This window comes from Camelus ferus, chromosome 21 (assembly GCF_009834535.1).
Source record: "Camelus ferus isolate YT-003-E chromosome 21, BCGSAC_Cfer_1.0, whole genome shotgun sequence".
Classification (NCBI taxonomy): Eukaryota; Metazoa; Chordata; class Mammalia; order Artiodactyla; family Camelidae; genus Camelus; species Camelus ferus.
The window spans coordinates 17,060,741-17,080,327 of NC_045716.1; the positions used below are offsets into that span (position 1 = coordinate 17,060,741).

At 42.0% G+C, this 19,587-nt stretch overlaps 1 protein-coding gene across 4 annotated transcripts; it reads right to left on the reverse strand.

Moving 5' to 3' along the window:
- Positions 1-214: 214 nt before the first annotated feature.
- On the reverse strand, positions 215-14,542 carry LOC106728996 (SLAM family member 6-like). 4 transcript variants are annotated; one of them, XM_014554990.2, is made up of 6 exons: positions 14,329-14,542; positions 8,468-8,513; positions 2,676-2,746; positions 1,575-1,895; positions 900-1,157; positions 215-734 (listed from the first exon to the last, which is right to left on the reverse strand). In XM_014554990.2, the coding sequence occupies exons 2-6, from the start codon at positions 8,497-8,499 to the stop codon at positions 649-651; spliced, it is 768 nt and encodes a 255-aa protein (XP_014410476.1). In that variant the 5' UTR covers positions 8,500-8,513; positions 14,329-14,542; the 3' UTR covers positions 215-648. The 4 variants fall into 4 exon arrangements, with proteins under 4 accessions (XP_014410476.1, XP_032319743.1, XP_014410486.1 ...); XM_032463852.1 differs by having other exon boundaries at positions 2,676-2,754; positions 14,329-14,540; XM_014555000.2 differs by lacking the exon at positions 8,468-8,513 and having other exon boundaries at positions 14,329-14,541.
- Between the last annotated feature and the right edge of the window lie 5,045 nt (positions 14,543-19,587).

Genomic DNA, 19,587 nt, shown 5'->3' on the forward strand with positions numbered 1-19,587 from the left:
GAGCTTACTGATGATTACAATTTCACTCTAATGGGCTACTGTGGCCCTGATTCCCCCTGTTCTCTCATCTCTAACCATCAGCATTCCTTGAAGTGCAGTCCTTAAAATGCTCCATACTTCAGAAATTTCAGTCCTCAAATCTGGATATTAATCTACATGGAAGCCCTGCCTTTGTATTATAGCTACAGTATTTCAAGAATTCTAAGACCTTATGGATTTTTAAAAGCAGGATCATTTTAATAAAAAGCCTTTTAAGAGAAAAATACATTATCTCTTTTAGCTACACACACCAATATTATGACTCATCTCGATTTCAGAAACCTCAAATTATGGAGGAAAAGTCTTCTTAGACTAGAAAACATGGTTTTCATGCAGTTATTTTATCTTTTCTTGCTAAAACTTCCTCATTCTCATGCAGTGTGTGTGCATATGGGCACACACATGCCAGGATATGAAACTGGCCTTGGAAAATATATAGCAGTGCACCTTGAAAGGTATACATGTCAGTAAATGGGACTCAACTGAGCTATGGAGGAGTGACGGCCTCATCCAGGACACAGCCTGACTATTCTGGGGCACTAGTGATTTCACTGCCCTGAATTGACTTGAGAGGTCTACTGAGTACCTGTGTCTGGAAGTGCCAAGTTCCTAGAACCCCCAGGATACAAGGAGAAGCCCCTTCCCGAGGAGAATCCATGTCACTGGTGAGAAATTGCCTGTAGTTGCCTTGGAACCTGAACGAGAGAAAGCAGAGTGAGTGAGAACAGAGCAGGTGTGGATACGTGGAAGGGGTGTTGTTGGCAGGTGCTGAGAGCTGACCATCTATCCTCTCCAGGCCCTTCTAATGATTCTCAAAGTATTCCCCAGGAGTCCTAGAAAGGCTTGAAGGGACCAGTTACCTGCACAAAGCTGCTGAACAAGGTTGAGGCTGGATGTGCTGTTGCTAACAGGGTTCGTAGCTGTGCAGGTGTAGTTCCAATTACAGGAGTCACTGAGGACTGATCCTTCCTGGGTCAGAACAGTCCTTGGTCCTGTTTTTGTCCACTCATATATGATGTTCTCTCCTCCTTCCTCCACAGAACACCTCAAGGTGACAATACAGGTGCTGTGCTCACAGGAGAGGGAATCCACTTGAACTTGAGGCCTTGGCAGTCTCTCTGTTTGAAGCAATAGTTTTAAAAGATACAAAGAGCAATAAGGGGCATTATAGGACATCCCAGGAGGAGAGGACTCAGGGAATAAAGGAGAGAGAACAGAGCAAGGAATCCACACCCCTTTGGATAAAAGGATTCCTGACCCTTCCATTCCCAGCCCCTAAGCAGCAAGTTGTGTGATGTTTTTCAACCTGCCACAACCACAGCCATCAGCCAGAATCTGCTGGTAACTGAAGAGGACAAAAAAAGAATTAGAAAAGGGAAGAAAAAGATCTACCTAGGAGAGGTTCTGGACCGGCCAAAAGAGTGAAACCAAGGGACAGTCTTTACCAAGGGTCATCTAGCCCCCACCCGCCGGCTTACAGGATGACCCTATTCACCCTGGCCGGTTGAGAGCTGGTCCTCTATGCCCATACTCACTGAAAATCCTCAGATCATAAGTGGACACCACTGAAGAGGTCATTGTGGTTATGTGGGTGCTGTAAGATCCTGCGTCTGCCATTGTCAGGTTGCTGATTTGCAAGGAGTAGGAGTCAGTGACACTCAATCGATTTTTCCATTTTGGATCAGTTATATATGTCAGTGAACTTTGTCCTTCTAACTGTGTGAAGGCGATAGATATTCCGTTGTGAAGCCAGATGATAGACATGATCCTCTTCTCTGCAGAAAACTTCAGGGGAAGCATTACTGACTCCCCCAGAGCCCCATTCACAATTTGTGGGGTTGAGCTGGTTTGTGAAACTGTGAACACAGAAAGAAATGACCATAAAAACTGGCCCTGATACCCTCCCTTTCCCTTAAGTCTCCCAGTCATTCACAGCTCTCCCAGCTAGGGGCCCCAAAGAGTGTGGGACACAGCAGTGATGCTATGGCTAGAGCTGGAAGTGGGCAAAGCTGGGATCAGGTTCTCCATCCCAAAGGCTGAGTTCCTGCCGAGGGCTGTTGGCCCTGGAAGATTAGAAGGGAGACTGCAGGGGAAGTCAGGGCCCATCTCACCCTGCCAACCCCCTCTTTTTCCTTATCCCTAAAGTTTGACTCTCATGACTTCCTATTTTATGAAATGCTCCCCCAGGTCACAGCCAGGGTTTCAATATCACTGCTGTTCTGGTGGCTCAGTAGTGCATGGTCTAAAGACCTCTAGATGACAGTCCGGATGCTGCCTCTTCCTGTGCAGTTTTGGAGGAGCCCGGAGATTCCTCCAGGCCTTGACGCTTCTTTTATAAAACAATAGAGATGAAATATAAAGCCTTCCAGGTTGCTTTCAACGCTGACATTCCCAGTGTACCCCCAACAATTCTATGTACCCCCTACTCGTTTCCTCCTCCTTTCTCTCCTTCACACTCTGATCAATCTTTCTCTCTTACATCCTTGAGTCATTCAACTTTTTTTTTTCTGCCTGGTCTCTCAATCTCTCTGACAAGGGGCTCTCAGTTCCAGAAAAGGCCCTCTGGGCAGTGCCCACCTGGGCCCTCTGCCCCTTGGAAGGTCAGGCTACAGGGGAGGAGCTTGTGACCCACTCACCTTGAGACTGGAAAAGCAGCAGGAGGAGGAGCTGAGCAGGTTTCATGCTGGCAGGACTGAGCTGGTTTGCCCTGAAGATCTCGAGGAAACAAGAGGAAAACGGAAAGAGCAGGACGTTTGTGTTGCAAACCACTTCTGGTAGATCCCATGCTGATCATTTTTGCTAAATACTTTCCTTGTTAGCTTCTCTTGATTGGCCTTTACACCTACCTCAGATTCTGTCCTTAAAGTCAGAAAGAGTTCACAGATATGAAGATCCCACTTCAGGAAAACTGGTACGATTTACCAAAGTCTTTGCACTGCGTTTTGTTATTGGACTTCATAACTATCTTCTGATCCAGAGAAGTTGGTGTGCCTCCCCTCCTCCTTTGTTTTTGTTTTTTGGAAGGAGATTTATTCTCTTTCACTCTTTCTTTTTCTTTTAAGTATCCTTATAAACTCATAAATTTTTGTATATGCAATGTATGCCAACTGCAATTAATATTTTGATGCTTAAATTTTCTCGTCTCTGGCCCATATGAGACCCTTCATGCTGGCTCCTTTGCTCTTTTGACATGGCTGCATCTTTTAATTTCTTTGAATTCTTGCACAAGAAGGTGTTCTAGGCTCACCTTGTTTATAACCTTCCACAAACATAAAAGCAGCCATTCCTCAAAAGATCCCTGATTCCTTTAATGAGGGAATGGTACTTAGACACCACAATTTTGTCTCTACCCATACTTGTTGATATTGAGTTGTCACTGCTTACAGACCCTTTCAGTTGGATGGAATTAGGAAATACATATTTTAAAAAAAAGAAATAAAAATTTGTGTGTATTTTTCCAATTTTTGCTTAAATTCTTTCATCTTGAACATATCTCTTTCTTTCACAAGAGAAAGTCTTGGTTCCTAACAGCACTAGTGTAAAATGTGTTTGTTTTATCCTGGAAATATATATATATTTTAATATATATATATAGTTTTAAATATATATAATAATGTCAGAATTGTTAATAGCAACAATAAACGCTGAGTGAGTTTAGGATTTCTTTGCAGATCTCTTCAACCTTAGGTATCTTCCACTCAGAATGCACAATGAAGATGTTCAAATCATCCTGGGATACGAGAGGGCTCCGCATGGATCTGCCTTACTACCACGGCCCTCTGTGCAAGCGAGACTGCGAGACCCTGCTGCTCGAGGAAGGGGTGGATGGCAACTTTCTGTTAAGAGACAGCGAGTCTATGCCAGGCGTCCTGTGCCTCTGTGTCTCGTGAGTAGTCCTGTATTCCACACATTTGGAACCTTATGCTGAATGTAGGACTGATAGCCAAGTGGGAAAGGCATTGCACTTGACTGGCTTTGCAGCCCAAATGAGCAGAATGAGAAATGGATCAATACTGCCAGGAGGGGATGGGAGGAATGTGTCTGCCCAGTCTCCTCCACCTGCCCTTCCCTCCTGGTGCAAAGCCCACAGGAGCAGACTCTGTGGAGCAGCAGAAGGAGTGGGGGTGAAGAGAAGGGCTGCAGGAAGCCGGGGGCGGGGGGTGCGGGGATGCAGAGAAGGCAGCCGTGGGAGAAAGACGTCTCCTCCAGATGTCTGTTTATTTAGTATGGAAAAGGCAAGAAGCTTTTTTTTGAAATTTCAACCTCAGAGACCAATGTTTACATGCATTCTGCCACCCCTGATTGCCATATTTAAAATGCTAATACTATTTACATTTTATTTAGATTTATAAAAGGCTTTACCATGTATCATTCATTCTTGTCTCTCTGGGTCTACTAAGGTAAGTATAAATAATCACTATCATTTAGATGAATAAGCAAGGCCAAAATTCCTCAAATGACTTGCTTTTGCTAAAATTCATCTGATATCAGGCCAAAACGCCAGAACTATGCTACCAGAGTGATTACTTAGAGCCTAGTGTAGAAAGCAAAGCTGAGTGGATAATCACTTTAGCCTCCCAAGAAAATGTGGACCACTGAAAATTTTTACCTTTTACTGACTATGGAAATTAAAATCAAGTGTGTCAATCTTACAAAGAAGATATATATTTCTCTCTGGGGATACAGAGATGAGACAGGTAGCCCTAAGGTGTTCTGGGTCTAGTGCAGGAAAGTGAGTTTAAACAAATAATTATAATATTGTATCTTACTATATACTTAGAATTTCCAACTCTTGCCCATCTTCCTGTGCCAGCGTTGTCATCTACACATGAAACCTCTGACCTTCTGGGACCATTTCTTACCTGGGCCACCACATATATGCCAGGCCAGGCAATGAAATTACTACCAAGCCTCTACTTCTATTACCACCTGGGGTCTCAACCTGCTTCTGCATTGAAGCAATTTTATTACTTGGGACTTCATTTCTCTTCTTTGTCTTTTCCTCTGGGACCCAGTTCTTCTTCCCTTTTCTTACATGCCTTTCCACTGAGCCTTGTGGACCCCTTATAACATCATTAACAAATTCCCACACATCTTTTATCTAATTGCAGGATGTTCCCTTTATTAATTATCCATAACCAGAATCAGGCTGGCTATTGACAGCATTCTAATCTACTTCTGGGGCATCCCATAACAGACTGGAGTAATCCAAGATCCTTAGCAAGCCTTATGAGGACCTGCCATTGTCTGATTTGTCTCTTCAGCCTCTTTCTTACCCCTCCCTGCCTTGCAGCTAAGACCCCAACAACTGTAAAGTGCTTACATCTTTCCCTGTGCTGTGGTCTCTCATCTACATTCCAAGCTCCTGCTAGGCTATCTGAATACTCTTCCTCCCACCCCTTATTTCTCCTTCCCCTCCATAGGGTAACTCTTAATCATTCTTTGAGAATCAGCTAACATTTACTGAAGACTTAACTAAATGCCAAGCACGTGAATGTTCTCCCTCAATCCTTTCAGCACTCATATGCAGTAGATTTTCTTTCTTTTTTTTTTTTTCATTTTCTAAATGAGGCAAGTGAGGCTTTGAGAGCCCTGGGACCACTCTCTCCAGGAGCATCCCACCCACCAAACAGTGTTAAGTATTCCTTTATTACCCTATGAATATTTTTATCATTGTACTTAGCACATTAGTATTATAGCAATATGTGTATATGTTTTCTTTTTCTCACTGGGCCAATGAATTCCTTGAGAGCAGAGATTATTTCTTACTTATCTGAGTTCTCAAACCTAGGAAGATGACCTGATCAGTGAATATTTGCTGCATGAATTTTATGCATGGATGATGGGTGAATAGGTACCATAATACAGTCTGCCCAACTACTAGGAAAACACAGAGGAGGTAGTACAGACTGCCTAGAAGCAGTTTAAAAGAGGGACTCAGAGAGGAGATGACACCTCAAATGAACTTGTGTGAAGAGTAGGAGGTATCAGACAAGGGAATGAGAACACAGCAGCAGCTTCAGTGTATGTCATGTGCAAAGATCCCAGATTTAAAGTGTCCCAGTGTGTCTGGGCAAGGCTGAGAAATAGGGTGTGTAGATTTAAAAGCAGCAGGAGATGACAATATAAAGGGAGAGAAAGACCAGATTATAAAGGGCTTTGCATAATGTACCTTGAATGATTGTAAGCAGGGAAGAACCTGATTAAATTATTTAAATCATCTATTAAGACAGTGGGTGGAAATTGGCTTGAAAGGAATGTGGAGTGATCTAGGGGGAGTTAACTGAAACCATTCAGGATAAAGGAAAGGGCATGAGCCAAGCTGATGGCAGTGAAGATGACGAAGATGGGATGGATATGAATGACAGGCTGCAGAAGTGACTGAACTCAGTGGCAGGCTAATTGTGGGAGGTGTGGGAGGTGTGGGAGAGGAAGCAGTTTCAGATGACTCTACAGTTTTTGGTTTGGGAAATGAGATCAGAGCAGTGCTATGAACTAGTGGTGAGAACTGGGGGGAAAAAAAGGAAGAAGGAGAAGGACAGCAAGTTTCAGTGGCAGGAGGCACAGACAGATAGAGAGGAAAGATAATGAATTCTGTTTAGGGTATATTGATTCTGTAGTACCTATGTGATGTCCAGAGAAGCCATGTGCATTAGCTCATGTATCCTTCGCAAAGCCATCTCCACTAGGTAATATATCCCTGTTTTGTAGGGAAAGAAACTGGAGTTCCTTATTAAATAACTTGTCCAATATGTTGTTATGTTCCCTCTCTTACCAATGTCCCCAGTTCCACTGAAATATGTTCAAGGTGGTCACCTTGGGACTGTGTTATACAGTGTCCACGCAGGGCACTTGAGGGCTTGGCAGTAGATCCTGACGTGTGAAATCTTGTCATTTTGCTCCCTAGAGATGAGCTACACTTCCTTCTTTGCTGGGTGAGAATGGCAATATGCCAAGTTCTATGCTTTCACGATCTAAATGAATATACTATGGGAGAAGGCTAGAAATAAAGGAAGGAAGTCACAGGGAGAGTTGACCTAACAGCGTATAGTGCCAACCAGAAAGCTATGTGGTAGCCGTGGACAGGAAATGCTACCTGATCTCACAGCCTGACAGAGCGTGCAGAGAACACCAACGTGCAAAACACTATGTAGGTGACTTCGTGAGTGTAGAAAGTTGGAAGTGGGTCTGCCTTTACAATCAGCAGAGTCAAAATGGAGTGGATATTAGGAGATGCGTGGGATTCACCACTTGGGGTGTGGAGGGACTTCCTACAGTCAAAGGAAGGCTGCAGGTGAGGAGAACCTGAGCCCTGACTTAGGGTGTGTCCTCACTGAGGAGGATAATGGCAATTGAAGAAACGGGTAGGAAAGGCTCTTAAGAAGTCTTTGGGAAAAAAAAAAAAAAGAAGTCTTTGGGAATTTTCCAAATTCCAGAAAATAAGACTTACATTTTACAGCAGTTCATAGAATAATCAAACAAAATATAAACTCATAAAGCAGAAAGCAGAAACCCTCTCATAAATGATCCTTGTCAATATTTTGGCAAAATCTTTTCTAGGCTTCTCTCTGTGCATACACATATCCACATACACATAAGCATTTACACACACCCACACACACACACACAACCACACACCTATGTGCATAGGTAGAATCATCTGATTTGCTGATCTGCAACATTTTGTAGCTCAAAAAAAAAATCCTGGGAATCTTTTTACATCCATGAAAGCATATACTCATAATCCTTTTATAATTACCTGGTATTCTATTGAATGTATATATTGATTTACATAAAACTATACTGTAAGTTTTTCTCAATAAATAATGTGACAATAAAAATTTTCATACTTATATTTTTTTAAAGTCTATCCAGCTCTCTCTTTAGGTTAAATTCCTAGAACTAGTAGTATTTGGTCAAACACCTGTACATTTAAGGCTTTGATAGGCATTTACAAATTATCCTGTTCCCCAAATATTATACCAATATACCAGGTGGAAAATCCTTAAAGTATTCTATATTGACTTGAATTTCTCTTGTGTCATGTCATGGAAAAATGAAGGTCGCATAAATGAGATCACATGCACACACACACACACACACACACACACACTCGATTTTATTTCCTCCAAGTGACGTTTAAAGTTTGTTAAATTAAAACATGAGCATGAACGTCAGAACAGAAAGTGAGCAGGTTTCCCCTAGGATACTTGTCATCTGCTGCTGGTGAGGGATTGAGCACAGGCTCAGAGACTCAGAGACACAGGCACAGCCCCTGTATTTACTCTATAGAAACAGGATGGACCTCCACCCCAGATCCAGATGTCAGGCTAATGATGCCACACACACACACAAACACACACAAAAACACACACACACACACATACACACACACACCCCAAGAGGATCTGAAAGGTTTACTATTTACATAATGAGACTTTCTGGGTAGAGCAGAACCATCTTCCAGAGCTGGCCTGAAAATGAGTGGAGAGAGCAAGAAAGTGTTAAAGTCAAACACAAACAGAGACGAGTACTTGAAAATTCGCTGAGAGGGCAAAACCATTTTAGTCATATAAGCAAAGCCTGATTTTTGCAAGACGAATGTGGTAACTTGACTTGGGTCACTTCTTGCTTATGCCTTCTTGGAGAATCATAAACGAAACTTAAATTGTTTCCCAAAATTGATATGAGGTAACCACTACTCAATTCTCCTTCATTTAAGAAAAGTCTAATATTGTAACAGATCACTGTGAAGGATAAACACTCATTGCCTTCACATTGTATAAGCAGCTTTATAACAATATACCTCTAAGCCTCATTCCGTGTTTTGGTTTGAGTGCTCCCAGTTTATAAACTTTTACTAATTAGCACTTAAGCGATTTGTTGGTTTTATTTACGTTTTCAAACGCACTTTGGACAAAGGAGACCGGCTTGGGGCTTTTGCAGTACATCAGGGTGGGGCAAGTGTTACTGCTCCTGCACTTGGTCAGAGGCTTATGTGTTTTGAACGTCTTGCTTGTGACAAAGGAGGGAGCACCCAGGCTATCTTATTAGCTTGATCAGCTTGCCCAGATGTGGGGCAGAAGTGAAAAGAATGAGGTGAGGCTCAAAAGCTGTTAGCAGTCAAATATCAAAAATATCATGTCAGATTCTTACTGCATTTGCAAGGTCAAAGTTTTGTCAGAAAGAGCTTAGCAGTTTCTTGAAGAGCAGAAATGTAGAGGGCCTATAGTCTTTAAAACTCAACTGAGAACATCAAGCCAAAGATTGACAAATGAACTGTATAAGACCTATGGTGTTCTCACCTCTGAAATGAGAGAAAAGATTTCCCCTGGAGAACTGATAAAGCAGGTACCAGGAGCCTAAGGCTTGCAAACATTAGAGAGAATTTCATCCTTCTTATCATATCTAGGGCTGTCATCCACTGAGGTCCAGCCAACATCTACATATTGAAGACCAATAGCAAATATAGGAAATCTTTTTTCTCCATAGAGCCAAATATCCACCAAGAAGACATCAAGATCCATATTTACAAAATCAACTCCACTTGTTTTATGTTATAACAAGAAATTTAAAACATTCCATTTGTAGTTTTCATATTAAGTACAGGATACATACATTTTTAACTATCTTTAAATAACAATATTAATGAGAACATATGACATTTACTGAACACTTAACTTTGTGCCAGGCATCCCATGTTTATTGCACATTATTTACAATAGCCAAGATATGGAAGCAACCTAAGTGTCCATCAAAGGATGAATGCATAAAGAAAATGTGGTGAAGATCTTCCTTGACTTATGATGGAGTTACATCCATCGTAAGTTGAAAATACTGTAAGTCAAATATGCATTTAATACACCTAATCTATCGAATATAATAGGTTAGCCAAGCCTTCCTCAAACATGCTCAGAACACTTACATTAGCCTACAGTTGGGCAAAACCATCTAAAATAAAGCCTGCTTTATAATAAAGTGTTGAACATCTCATGCAAATGTTTCAATGTTATATGTTACTCATAATTATATGATACATTATATTTTAAATCTGTTTCATTGGAAGGTAAACCTCTTCATTAATACTTTTGTCATAAGCTCTATTTTGTCTGATATTAATGTAACTACTCCATTTTTCGTTTGGTTGATATTTACATGCTATAATTTTTCTCTCTGCTTTCACATTCAGAATTTCTGTGTTCACGTGTCTTATGTGTTTCTTTAGTAAACGCTACAAAGTTAGATTTTGTTTATTTTAATCCTATCCATCAATTTTTGTGTTTTAACTAGAGCACTTAGTCCACTTACATTTAATACAATTACTAATATATTTGAGTTTATGATTCATATCGTTCACCAATTTTGTCGTTATTTGGCTCTTGATGATTTTTCCAATTTAGGGGTATTTGGAGAATATTTAGTAATTCATGTCACACTTTTTAATTTGCAGTATTCAGAACCTTATTAAATGTAACCTATCACTACATTTGATATACAAGTCAACAACGTAATGTTTTTTGAGTTTTCTTGTCTCCTTTTGTCTCTTTTTTTTTTTTGCTTATTTGTTTGGCTGATTAATTTGCATATCACTGTGTACAAAGAAGGGAGATATGACTCTGCTTGTGGGAAAGGAGTAAGGATGCCAGAGAATTCTCTCGGAATATTAGTTGGCTAAAAAGGCACTGTGGGCAATCAGAATGTCTAAATATATTTCCAAGTCATTTGTTGTGGAGTGTGCAAGGCAAACCCCTCTGCCCCTACCTCCTATGCAAATCTTCAGGAAATTCTACCTTGCTCACCAATCCTTCCTTATGAGTGAATTTTTATTTTGTCAGGGAAAGGCATTAGGAAAAGTGTTGCAGTATTGCTTTCTAGGTCTGCAAGGGCAGTATTAGGAGAGCATGTGGGGCACAGGGACTTGGAGGCAGAGGAGATGGTGAAAAAGTAAGTCCTTCGGAACTTACAGAAACACTGGAGAAGTTTCTCCAGGGCATGGACTTGGGGAGTGGAGGCAATTCTACCTAAATTTCAAGTGCTAGGGAGGGGTCCACTCTAAACTGTGTATGTATCAGTGGAGTTACTCCTCTGTTAGCCAGTCAGGCAGCTGCATTGTCTCTGAAGTCCCCAAGTACATATTTTATACCTGGGAGAGACCCCTTAGACTTCTGCCATTAGTACATCTGGGCAGACATTAATTAATTAAATATATTAAACCAATGGTCTTGTGTCCACAAAACCTCTCAGGACTAACCATGCAACCACTCCCTGCCTCGGGTTAGTCAAATGGATTTGCTGAGCCTTTAGAGGGACTGCCTTGCCCAGGGCTAGCCAATTCCTAGAGATACTGAGCAGCTCACATTTAAATGCAAAAGGCAAACAATCCAGAGTCCTAATGACCTCCTTTATCTCACATATTTCCTTTATCTCACACTCCCAGCCACTACCCACCCGCCCTAACCAGCCAGGGCCAGGTGCCAGACAGCTAGGAACAACCCCTATGTCCCAGAGCCCACTGAAATTATTCAAACCAGCCAATTCTAGACCTGCTTACCCTGCCTTGCCTGTTCCTTCCCAGGGAAACCAGAATGGAGGGTGTGGCCTGCAGTTCCCAGCTCACCCTGCTCTTACACTCCTGACCTATGTTTTCCTGTGTGTCCCCTCCTCTTGGGAACTGTAATAAACTGTTTTTTTCAAGGGCAATAGTCTCCTGATTGCAGGCCTTACTGATCCTTGAATTTTCCATGAAAACACTATATTTTTAAACAGCACCATGTCTGAATATGACAAATTCCTAAGGTGTCCAGGATCACAAGGGGTGGGAGCACTTTATCCAGGAAAATCCGTATCCACCAGGCAGTAAGTACCCGCAACTTCCCTGCCCTTAAGATGTGAAAGAGGCCAGAGCACCTATGTGGAGGGCGGGGCGTGTGTGAGTCGGGGGAGACTGTGTGTGTGCTGGGAGTGGGGGCATCCTCTTCTCAGCACTCCCCAGACCTTCTCAGATCATTTCCCAGGAGTCCTGAAGATGCCAGAATGATCAATAACTTGCACGAGGCTGCTGGGCAGGGATAGCAGAAGTTACTGCTCGGAGGGTTGAAGCCTGGCAAGTGTAGTTCTGGCCCAGGTCACAGAACCTGAGGAGTCACTAAGGACAGACCTGGGACACAGAATCCTCTGGTCCTGTCAGAACAGGTAGACAGCTAGAGATGAGCAGAGAAAGGGGGGCTCAGGCCAAATGGCAGGAATTGGGCAGAAAGGAGGGACACCGTCCAAATGCAGGAAACCATGGGCATCATGTAAGCACCAGGGGTCCCTGGGCAAAGAAAGAAAAGCAGGAACCTCTGGGCTGATAAGTGGTCACACCTTTTGGGGTGATGAGCAGCCTGGAGGCCCGCAAAGAAAGGTGGGAAAAGGCAGGAATCTCCAGGGTCTGAATGTAACCTTTTGTTCATTATGCCCTTATTTCAATAAAATTAGCCTTGCAGATTAAAAGTACCCATCATGTACCGACACCATGACACTTCCAATTCAGACTGAATGAGGACAAAAATCTCTCCTCCCTTTGGGAAGGTGGAGTTGGGATGAAAATTAGGGAATACGACCCTAGACCCTTCCCTTCCTAATGAATATACGCCCATTCATTTTTACACCCTATGTAAACAACTTGCCAAAGAAACTCTGGGCAGCTGCTCACCTGAGCCTGCCTGCTCTCCCCTGAGAGTGTACTGTCCATCCTTTAATAAATCCTCACTATACCTTTTTAACCACTGTGACTTGTCTCTAAATTCTTTTGGGGGCAGGACAAGAACCTGGACACCGGTTACATCTACCGGCAACAGGCCCACTGGTGCCCACCTGTATGCATGATCTCTCCTCCTGCCTTCCAGGAACACTTTAGGATAGCGTTACAATCCTGATCTCAAAGACCATGGATTCCAACGTAACGTGAGGCCTTCTTAGCCACGCTGTTGGAAGCAATAGTTAATAGAAAATGGAAAGCACAAACAGAATCCTCTCTATGCCACCCCACGAGAAGAGGGAGAGAAAACAGCCAAGATTCCAGACATATCCTTATGCAGACTCTTCTAAACCTGGCCCCTGAGGGACTACATGAAAAAAGAAACAGTTCATCTGAGGTTACCCAGTCTTCAGCCAGGGCCTGTCGGTGAGTTTTGCTCACTGAGATAAAACCTTCCTGTGTTCTGGAGTTTGTCCGCGGGCCTTGGAGCTCATTTCTGCAGTTCCCATTTAGACGGAGCTCATCTCATAACCCACCCAGAGGTTTAGAAGAGGAAGAGAAGGTGGAAGAAGAGGGGAGTAGGAAAGTATACTGGATTGGATAGTGTCCTCCAAAAATTCATGTCCATCCTGGAACCTTAGAACGTGACCTTGCACAGAAATAAGGCTGTGGCAGATGTAATTAGTTAACATGAGGTCATGCCGGAGTAGGATGGGTCCTTAATCCAGTAGGACTGGTGTCCTGATAAGAAGATGAGAAGTGACACAGACAGGAGAACACCATGTGAAAACACATGGGGAGAACATCATGGGATGATGGAGACAGAGTTTGGAGTGATGTAGCTGCCTGCAAAGGAAGGACCAGGATTTATAACAGACACCAGAAAGCTAGAACGAACACAGAAGGAGTCTTCCTATAGGTCTCAGAGGGAGCGTGGCCCTGCGAAAACCTTGGTTTCAGACTTTTGGCCTCTGTGAGAAAATTAATTTCTGTTGCTTTCAGCCACCCAGTTTTTAATACGTTGTTACGGCAACCCTAGGAAATGAATGCAAGGGAGGAAATAAGAAGTCTATCCAGGAAGCATTCTGGCTCCACTGCCACATCAGTGAAATGGAGGGGCCAATCTTAATAAAAGTCCTTCAGTCCCCGACGCCCTGAGGGGACCTTTCCAAGCTTGCCATCAGTGATGTCCTTCCATCCCTATGCACTGACGGCCCTCAGGATTAGGACCAGGACCAGGATGCTGAGCTGCAAGGAACAGAGCTGGTGAGAGTCAGGCACTCTCTCAGTAGCACTTGGTATGAAGTTTTCTGGCTTTCCTCCCTTTGGTCTGATGAGGGCAAGAGATAGGTAATGGCATTAAACTGCTCTCCTGCAGGAGACTTCAGGGGGAGACACACCGACTCCTCCAGACTCCTGTTCACCACACGAGGGGTTCAGTTTGTGCAATTATGTTTCCTGTAAGCCCAGAAGGAAAACATCTACACAACCATCTCTTGCTGCCACACACCACCACCTCCACTACCACCCGCTCCCGGCCCACTGCTCACCGGTCAGAGCGGCCTCACGGTGGAGCCCTCAGGAGTGTCCGGCATAAACGGGTATCACAGTTGTGCTGTGGCTGGAGCTGAAAGCGGCCAATAATTATAGTCCCCTTCCTGCTGAGGAGCATCACTGTTCCCCACCGCAGGGGCTGTGCTTCCATTGAGGGCCAGGAAACACAGTTAAAAAGGTGGCAGAGAAGGCAGACCCGCCCCAACAGCCTGGGCAGCGAGGCAGACATCTGTCATTTCCTCAGACTGACCGCTTAACCACTGCTGTTTTGTTTTCTCTTCTGATTTTCCCTGGTGTTTGTCTCCGCTTCTTCTTTTGATTTTCTTTCTTCCTTTGATCATGTCCCTAACGGTAGCTGAATTATGACCACCCTCCCTAAGCCCTGGATCCTGTGAATATGTTAATTTACTCGACAAAAGGGACTTTGCAGATGAAATTAAGATGCTAACCAGTTGAGTTTAAAACAAGAGGGTTGTTCTGGGTTGTCTGGATTGGTCCGATGGAATCCTAGGACTTTTTAAAAGTAGAAGAAGGTAGAATGCTGCTTACAGATGTGCAGTGGAAGAGGCAGGCAGAGGGGAGGTCTGAAGTGTGAGACAGACTTGACCCACCATTGTTGACTCTGAAGATGGAGGAAAGGGGCCATAAGCCAAGACGCATGGGAAGCCTATAGAATCAAGGAACAGACAGCAAGTAAAGGGGTCATCAATCCTGCAACTGTATGAAACTGAGTTCCACCAACAGCTGGAATGAGCAAAAATGTGGATTCTCCCTTCGAGCGTCTAAGAAGGAACACAGGCTTACCAGCATCTTGATTGAGGCCTCGTGAGATTCTGAGCAGAGTCAAGGCTGCCTGATTTCCCACCTAAGGAAACTGAGATAATGAATCTGTATTGTTTTAAGGGGCTAAGTTTGTAGTAATTTACAGCAATGATACAAAATGAACACACCTAGCAAAGCTAGTTCCCTCAGGAAGTAAATCCAGGTTTCTCTCATGAGGATGGAGCAGATTCCCTTGACATCACTCTCCTCACACATCTGTCTTTACATGGAGGAGTATGATCCTCTTTGTTATGAATCAGCCCGGCAACCAAGCCTCGTTGCAGGAAGGATATTTTAACTTCGGTTTCTCCTATGTTGTTCCAAGAAGGCTCAAGCCCACTCACCTAAACCAAACTGCATGGGGAAAAAAAAAGTTACCTAAGGTTTACTCGCTTAATGAACAAAATCACATCTTCTTCTAAAATCCATACTTACCAAGTTTACCTTTTATATTTATTGGGATGTCTCAGCCCCTTTTGAGGTATTTGTTTGCATTCTTCAGGGTTTTCTTTCTTCTTTTGTTTACTTCTGAGTATTTCAATTTATACACAAAGTGATGCATCTAAAAACTGTTTTCCAGTATATAAAATAGCTGAAGCAGTAAGATGAGAATACTCTCTGTATCCACCTCTTAAAAAGTTCAGAAGTTTACCTGCATGTCATAGGTATGCTCATATTAATTTAACACCAAACTAGTTTTTTCAATAATCAATACAATTGTAACATGGGTTTTAAATTTTTATTTAATGAGTAATAAGAGGAAAATAAGAGATAATCAATCTGTGGTAGAGAGACTTCAGCAAAGCTGACAGGTCAAGATATGGGGAAACCAAAAAGCTGTGGGAGTTCAACATTACAGGGGCGACATCTACACACTGTTTGCTGATGAGTAACATGTACTACATTAAAAAAAAAATCACTTAAGGTAGTATCTGAAGTAATTCAAAAATGTAATGCCATGTGTCAGTGTATCTATCAGGATAATTTTTGCTGCAAAAATGAGCCTCAATTCAACTCAAATAGCTTAGCCAGGGAGGAAATTCATTCTCCCCACCACTGCAAGTCCAGGGGAGGCACTGGCTCCTAGGTCAGTCGGTTAAGTAGCTCAATGCCATTATCAAGGACCCAGATTCTTTCTCTCTTTCCACTTTGGCCTTTGCAGCAAACAGCCTGGCTCTTGTGGTCCCAGGATGATTGCCAATGGTCCAGGTGCCCCATCCAGACTCAATATCATCCAGACAAGGGCAGAGATCGTCTTGTTTGGAATTCTTATATATGAACAATAATAAATAGCAAAGTGAGCCCTAACTATGTGCCCGAAGTGCAAGGTACACTCTGTATATATCCTCATTTAATCCTCTCAACAACCCTATGTGACGAATATCATAATTATGATCCTCACTTTCTAGAAAATGAAGGCACAGAAAGTTATGCATCCTGCATCAGTTACTAAGTGGTGGAATTAGAATTCAAATCCAAGCAGTCTGACTGTAAAGCCCGGTGCTGAAACCACTATGCTACACTGCCTCTCACATAGCCAATTCTGCCCTTAACGCCTTGGAGGGTCCAGAAATATTGGGGTTCCAATTTAGAACATGTTCATGAATGATGCTGGTGCAGTGGGTTAACTATTCGAGGAGACAGACAAAATGCTATCTTCTAAAATAAGACAGTAGGAATCAAATGGGAGATCCTACACTGTCTAGGCCTCTTTTGATAAGCACAACACACTCGCTCACCATGCTGTTACAGTCAGAGATGACTGTGGATATTCTGACACACACACACTGTCCAGTTTCTACTCACATAATCACGAAACTCATATTTGGCATCATGCTCCCCTGAACTTGACAACAGAATTTTGCCTGTAAGGCTGGATTTATTTGACATCTGTAGCAGACAATACAAAATACCAAGTAGTTTATGACAAAAGGGAAATGTATTAAAATGACAAAAAGCCCAAGAGCAAGAGTGTAGTCAGACTTCAGAAATCACTGTATAGGAAACAAGATTCCTGAGGAATCTAAGTAGGACTGTCTCTTCCTTTTTTTTTTTCTTTCCGTTTTATTGAGATATAATTGACATACAGCTCTATATAAGTTTAATGTTACAGCATAATGATTTACTAGTATAAATTATGAGATGATTACCACAGTAAGTTTAGTTAACATATGTCATCTAGTATAGACATACGCACAAAAAAGGAGAAAAAAATTATTTTCTTGTGATGAGGACTTTTAGAATCTACTCTTAGCAACCTTGAAATATACCGCAGAGCAGTGTTAACTATAGTCATCATGTTGTACTTTACATCCCCAGTAGTTATGTAGCTCAGTAGGATGTAGTTTGAACACCTTCAGCCAATTACCCACCCCTTCATTCCCCACCACTGACAACCACAAAACTGATCTCATTTTCTATGAGTTTGGTTGTTTTCATTTTTGTTTTTTTTCTAATTCCACAGATAAGTGAGATCATGCAGTATTTATCTTTCTCTGTCTGACTTATTTCACTTGGCATAATGCTTTCAAGTTCCATCCATGTTGTTGCAAATGGCAAAAATTTTTTCTTCTTTTTAATGGCTAAGTAGTATTCCATTGTATATACTTACCATGTATTCTTTATCCTTTCATCTGTTGATGGACACTTACATTGCTTTCATGTCTTGGCTATTGTAAATATTGCTGCAGCAAACATGGTGGTGCAGGTGCCTCTTCAACATAGTGATATCATTTCCTTCAGATATATACCCAGAAGTAGAATTGCTGAAGCATATGGTAGTTCTACTTTTAAATTTTTGAGGAACTTCATACTATTTTCCATAGTGTCTATACCAATTTGCATCCCCACCAACAGTGCACAAGGGTTCCCTTTTCTCCACATCTTCACCAGCATTTGTTATGTCTTATCTTTTGATAATAGCCATTCTAAAATGTGTGGGGTGATATCTCACCATGATTTTGATCTCCTAGCATTTCCCAAGTAATTAATGATGGTAAGAACCTTTGCATGCACTTGTTGGCCATTACTATATCTTCTTTGGAAAAATGATTGGTGAAAGATGTTATCTCTATGTGATTCAATTTTCATTTCTCTTATGATGAATAAGGAGGAGGCGACTGGGTTTTGAAACAGGAAAAAAAAAAAAGGCATGAAAGCCCCTGTGATGATAAAGACCTTGAGTGTGTATCCAATCATTTCCTCCTTATGTCAAAAAATATCCTCACACCAAGCTTGGTCCCCAATTTCCTCTTTCATCAGTAAAATTTCCCTCCTCAACTGCCATAATTCCCAGGAAATTGTATGGCAAATTGCCCAAGGTCACACAAGAGAAATGGGGATTTGAAAGCATATCAATCTGGTAATAAGTTCCTTGATTAGGGTCACTCCATTATACCACATTACACCAACAGCAGAGTAGTGGGACTTTCAAGGAAGAACAAAAATCTGCTACAGGGAAGTTCAACGTAAGACAGAGCCCCAAGAGTGGGTAGACAGCTTGGTAAACAAAGACACAAGACAAAGTAATCATTTGAGTTAAGAAGACTGTAAGAGAAGCAAGGATGGGTCCTGAGCACATAGTTCTACTTTTATAGATATGTACTTGAGATACATAGCAATTAATTCCCATAGATAGTTGGATAAAGCAGCTGAATAGGGAGAGAAATTTACATATAGCTCATACCAATTGACATTGTGTGATGGTAATTGTGAGAGTCGAACAAATGTAATCCAATTTAAAACTTTGGATTATAGATACGCTATTCTTTCTGAAATTAATTAATACTATGTAGGATGGTTTGGTTGCTCAAAAAGACTTGGGGGAAACAGGGCATTGTTGGTCAAAGGGTACAAATTTCCAGTTATATGGTGACCAAATTTGAGGAATCTGATGTAGAACATGGTGATTACAGTTAACAATACTGTATTATTTACTTGAAAGTTGCTAAGAGAGTAGATCTTAAATATTCTCGCCACAAAATAGAAATGGGAAGTATGTGACAAGATGGTGGTGTTAGCTAATGCTACGGTGATAATCATTTACAATGTATAAATGTACAAAATTCGTATGCAGCACACCTTAAATTTACACAATGTTTTATGTCAATTATACATCAATATAGGTGGGGAAAAAAGGACTTAAGAATTACTCTTAGGGATAACTCTGATCCTTAGATAACAGAAACTACCTTCTCCAGGAGTATCAGCCGATCAAGGAAGAAAAGGCTCAGCAGGAAAAAAAAAACGGGGGGGAGGGGATTTTCTTATCAACACCAGCGTGTCTAAATGTGTCTCAGGGTCTCTGGTTGGATAGACTTTTCCTGGTCTTTATTTATGAGGACACATCACTGCAGTCCTGCAGGATGAGAACTTCAAAGGACCTGAGGATCTTCAAACTCAAGTTGAATACATTCTTTTCTTCCACCTGGAGA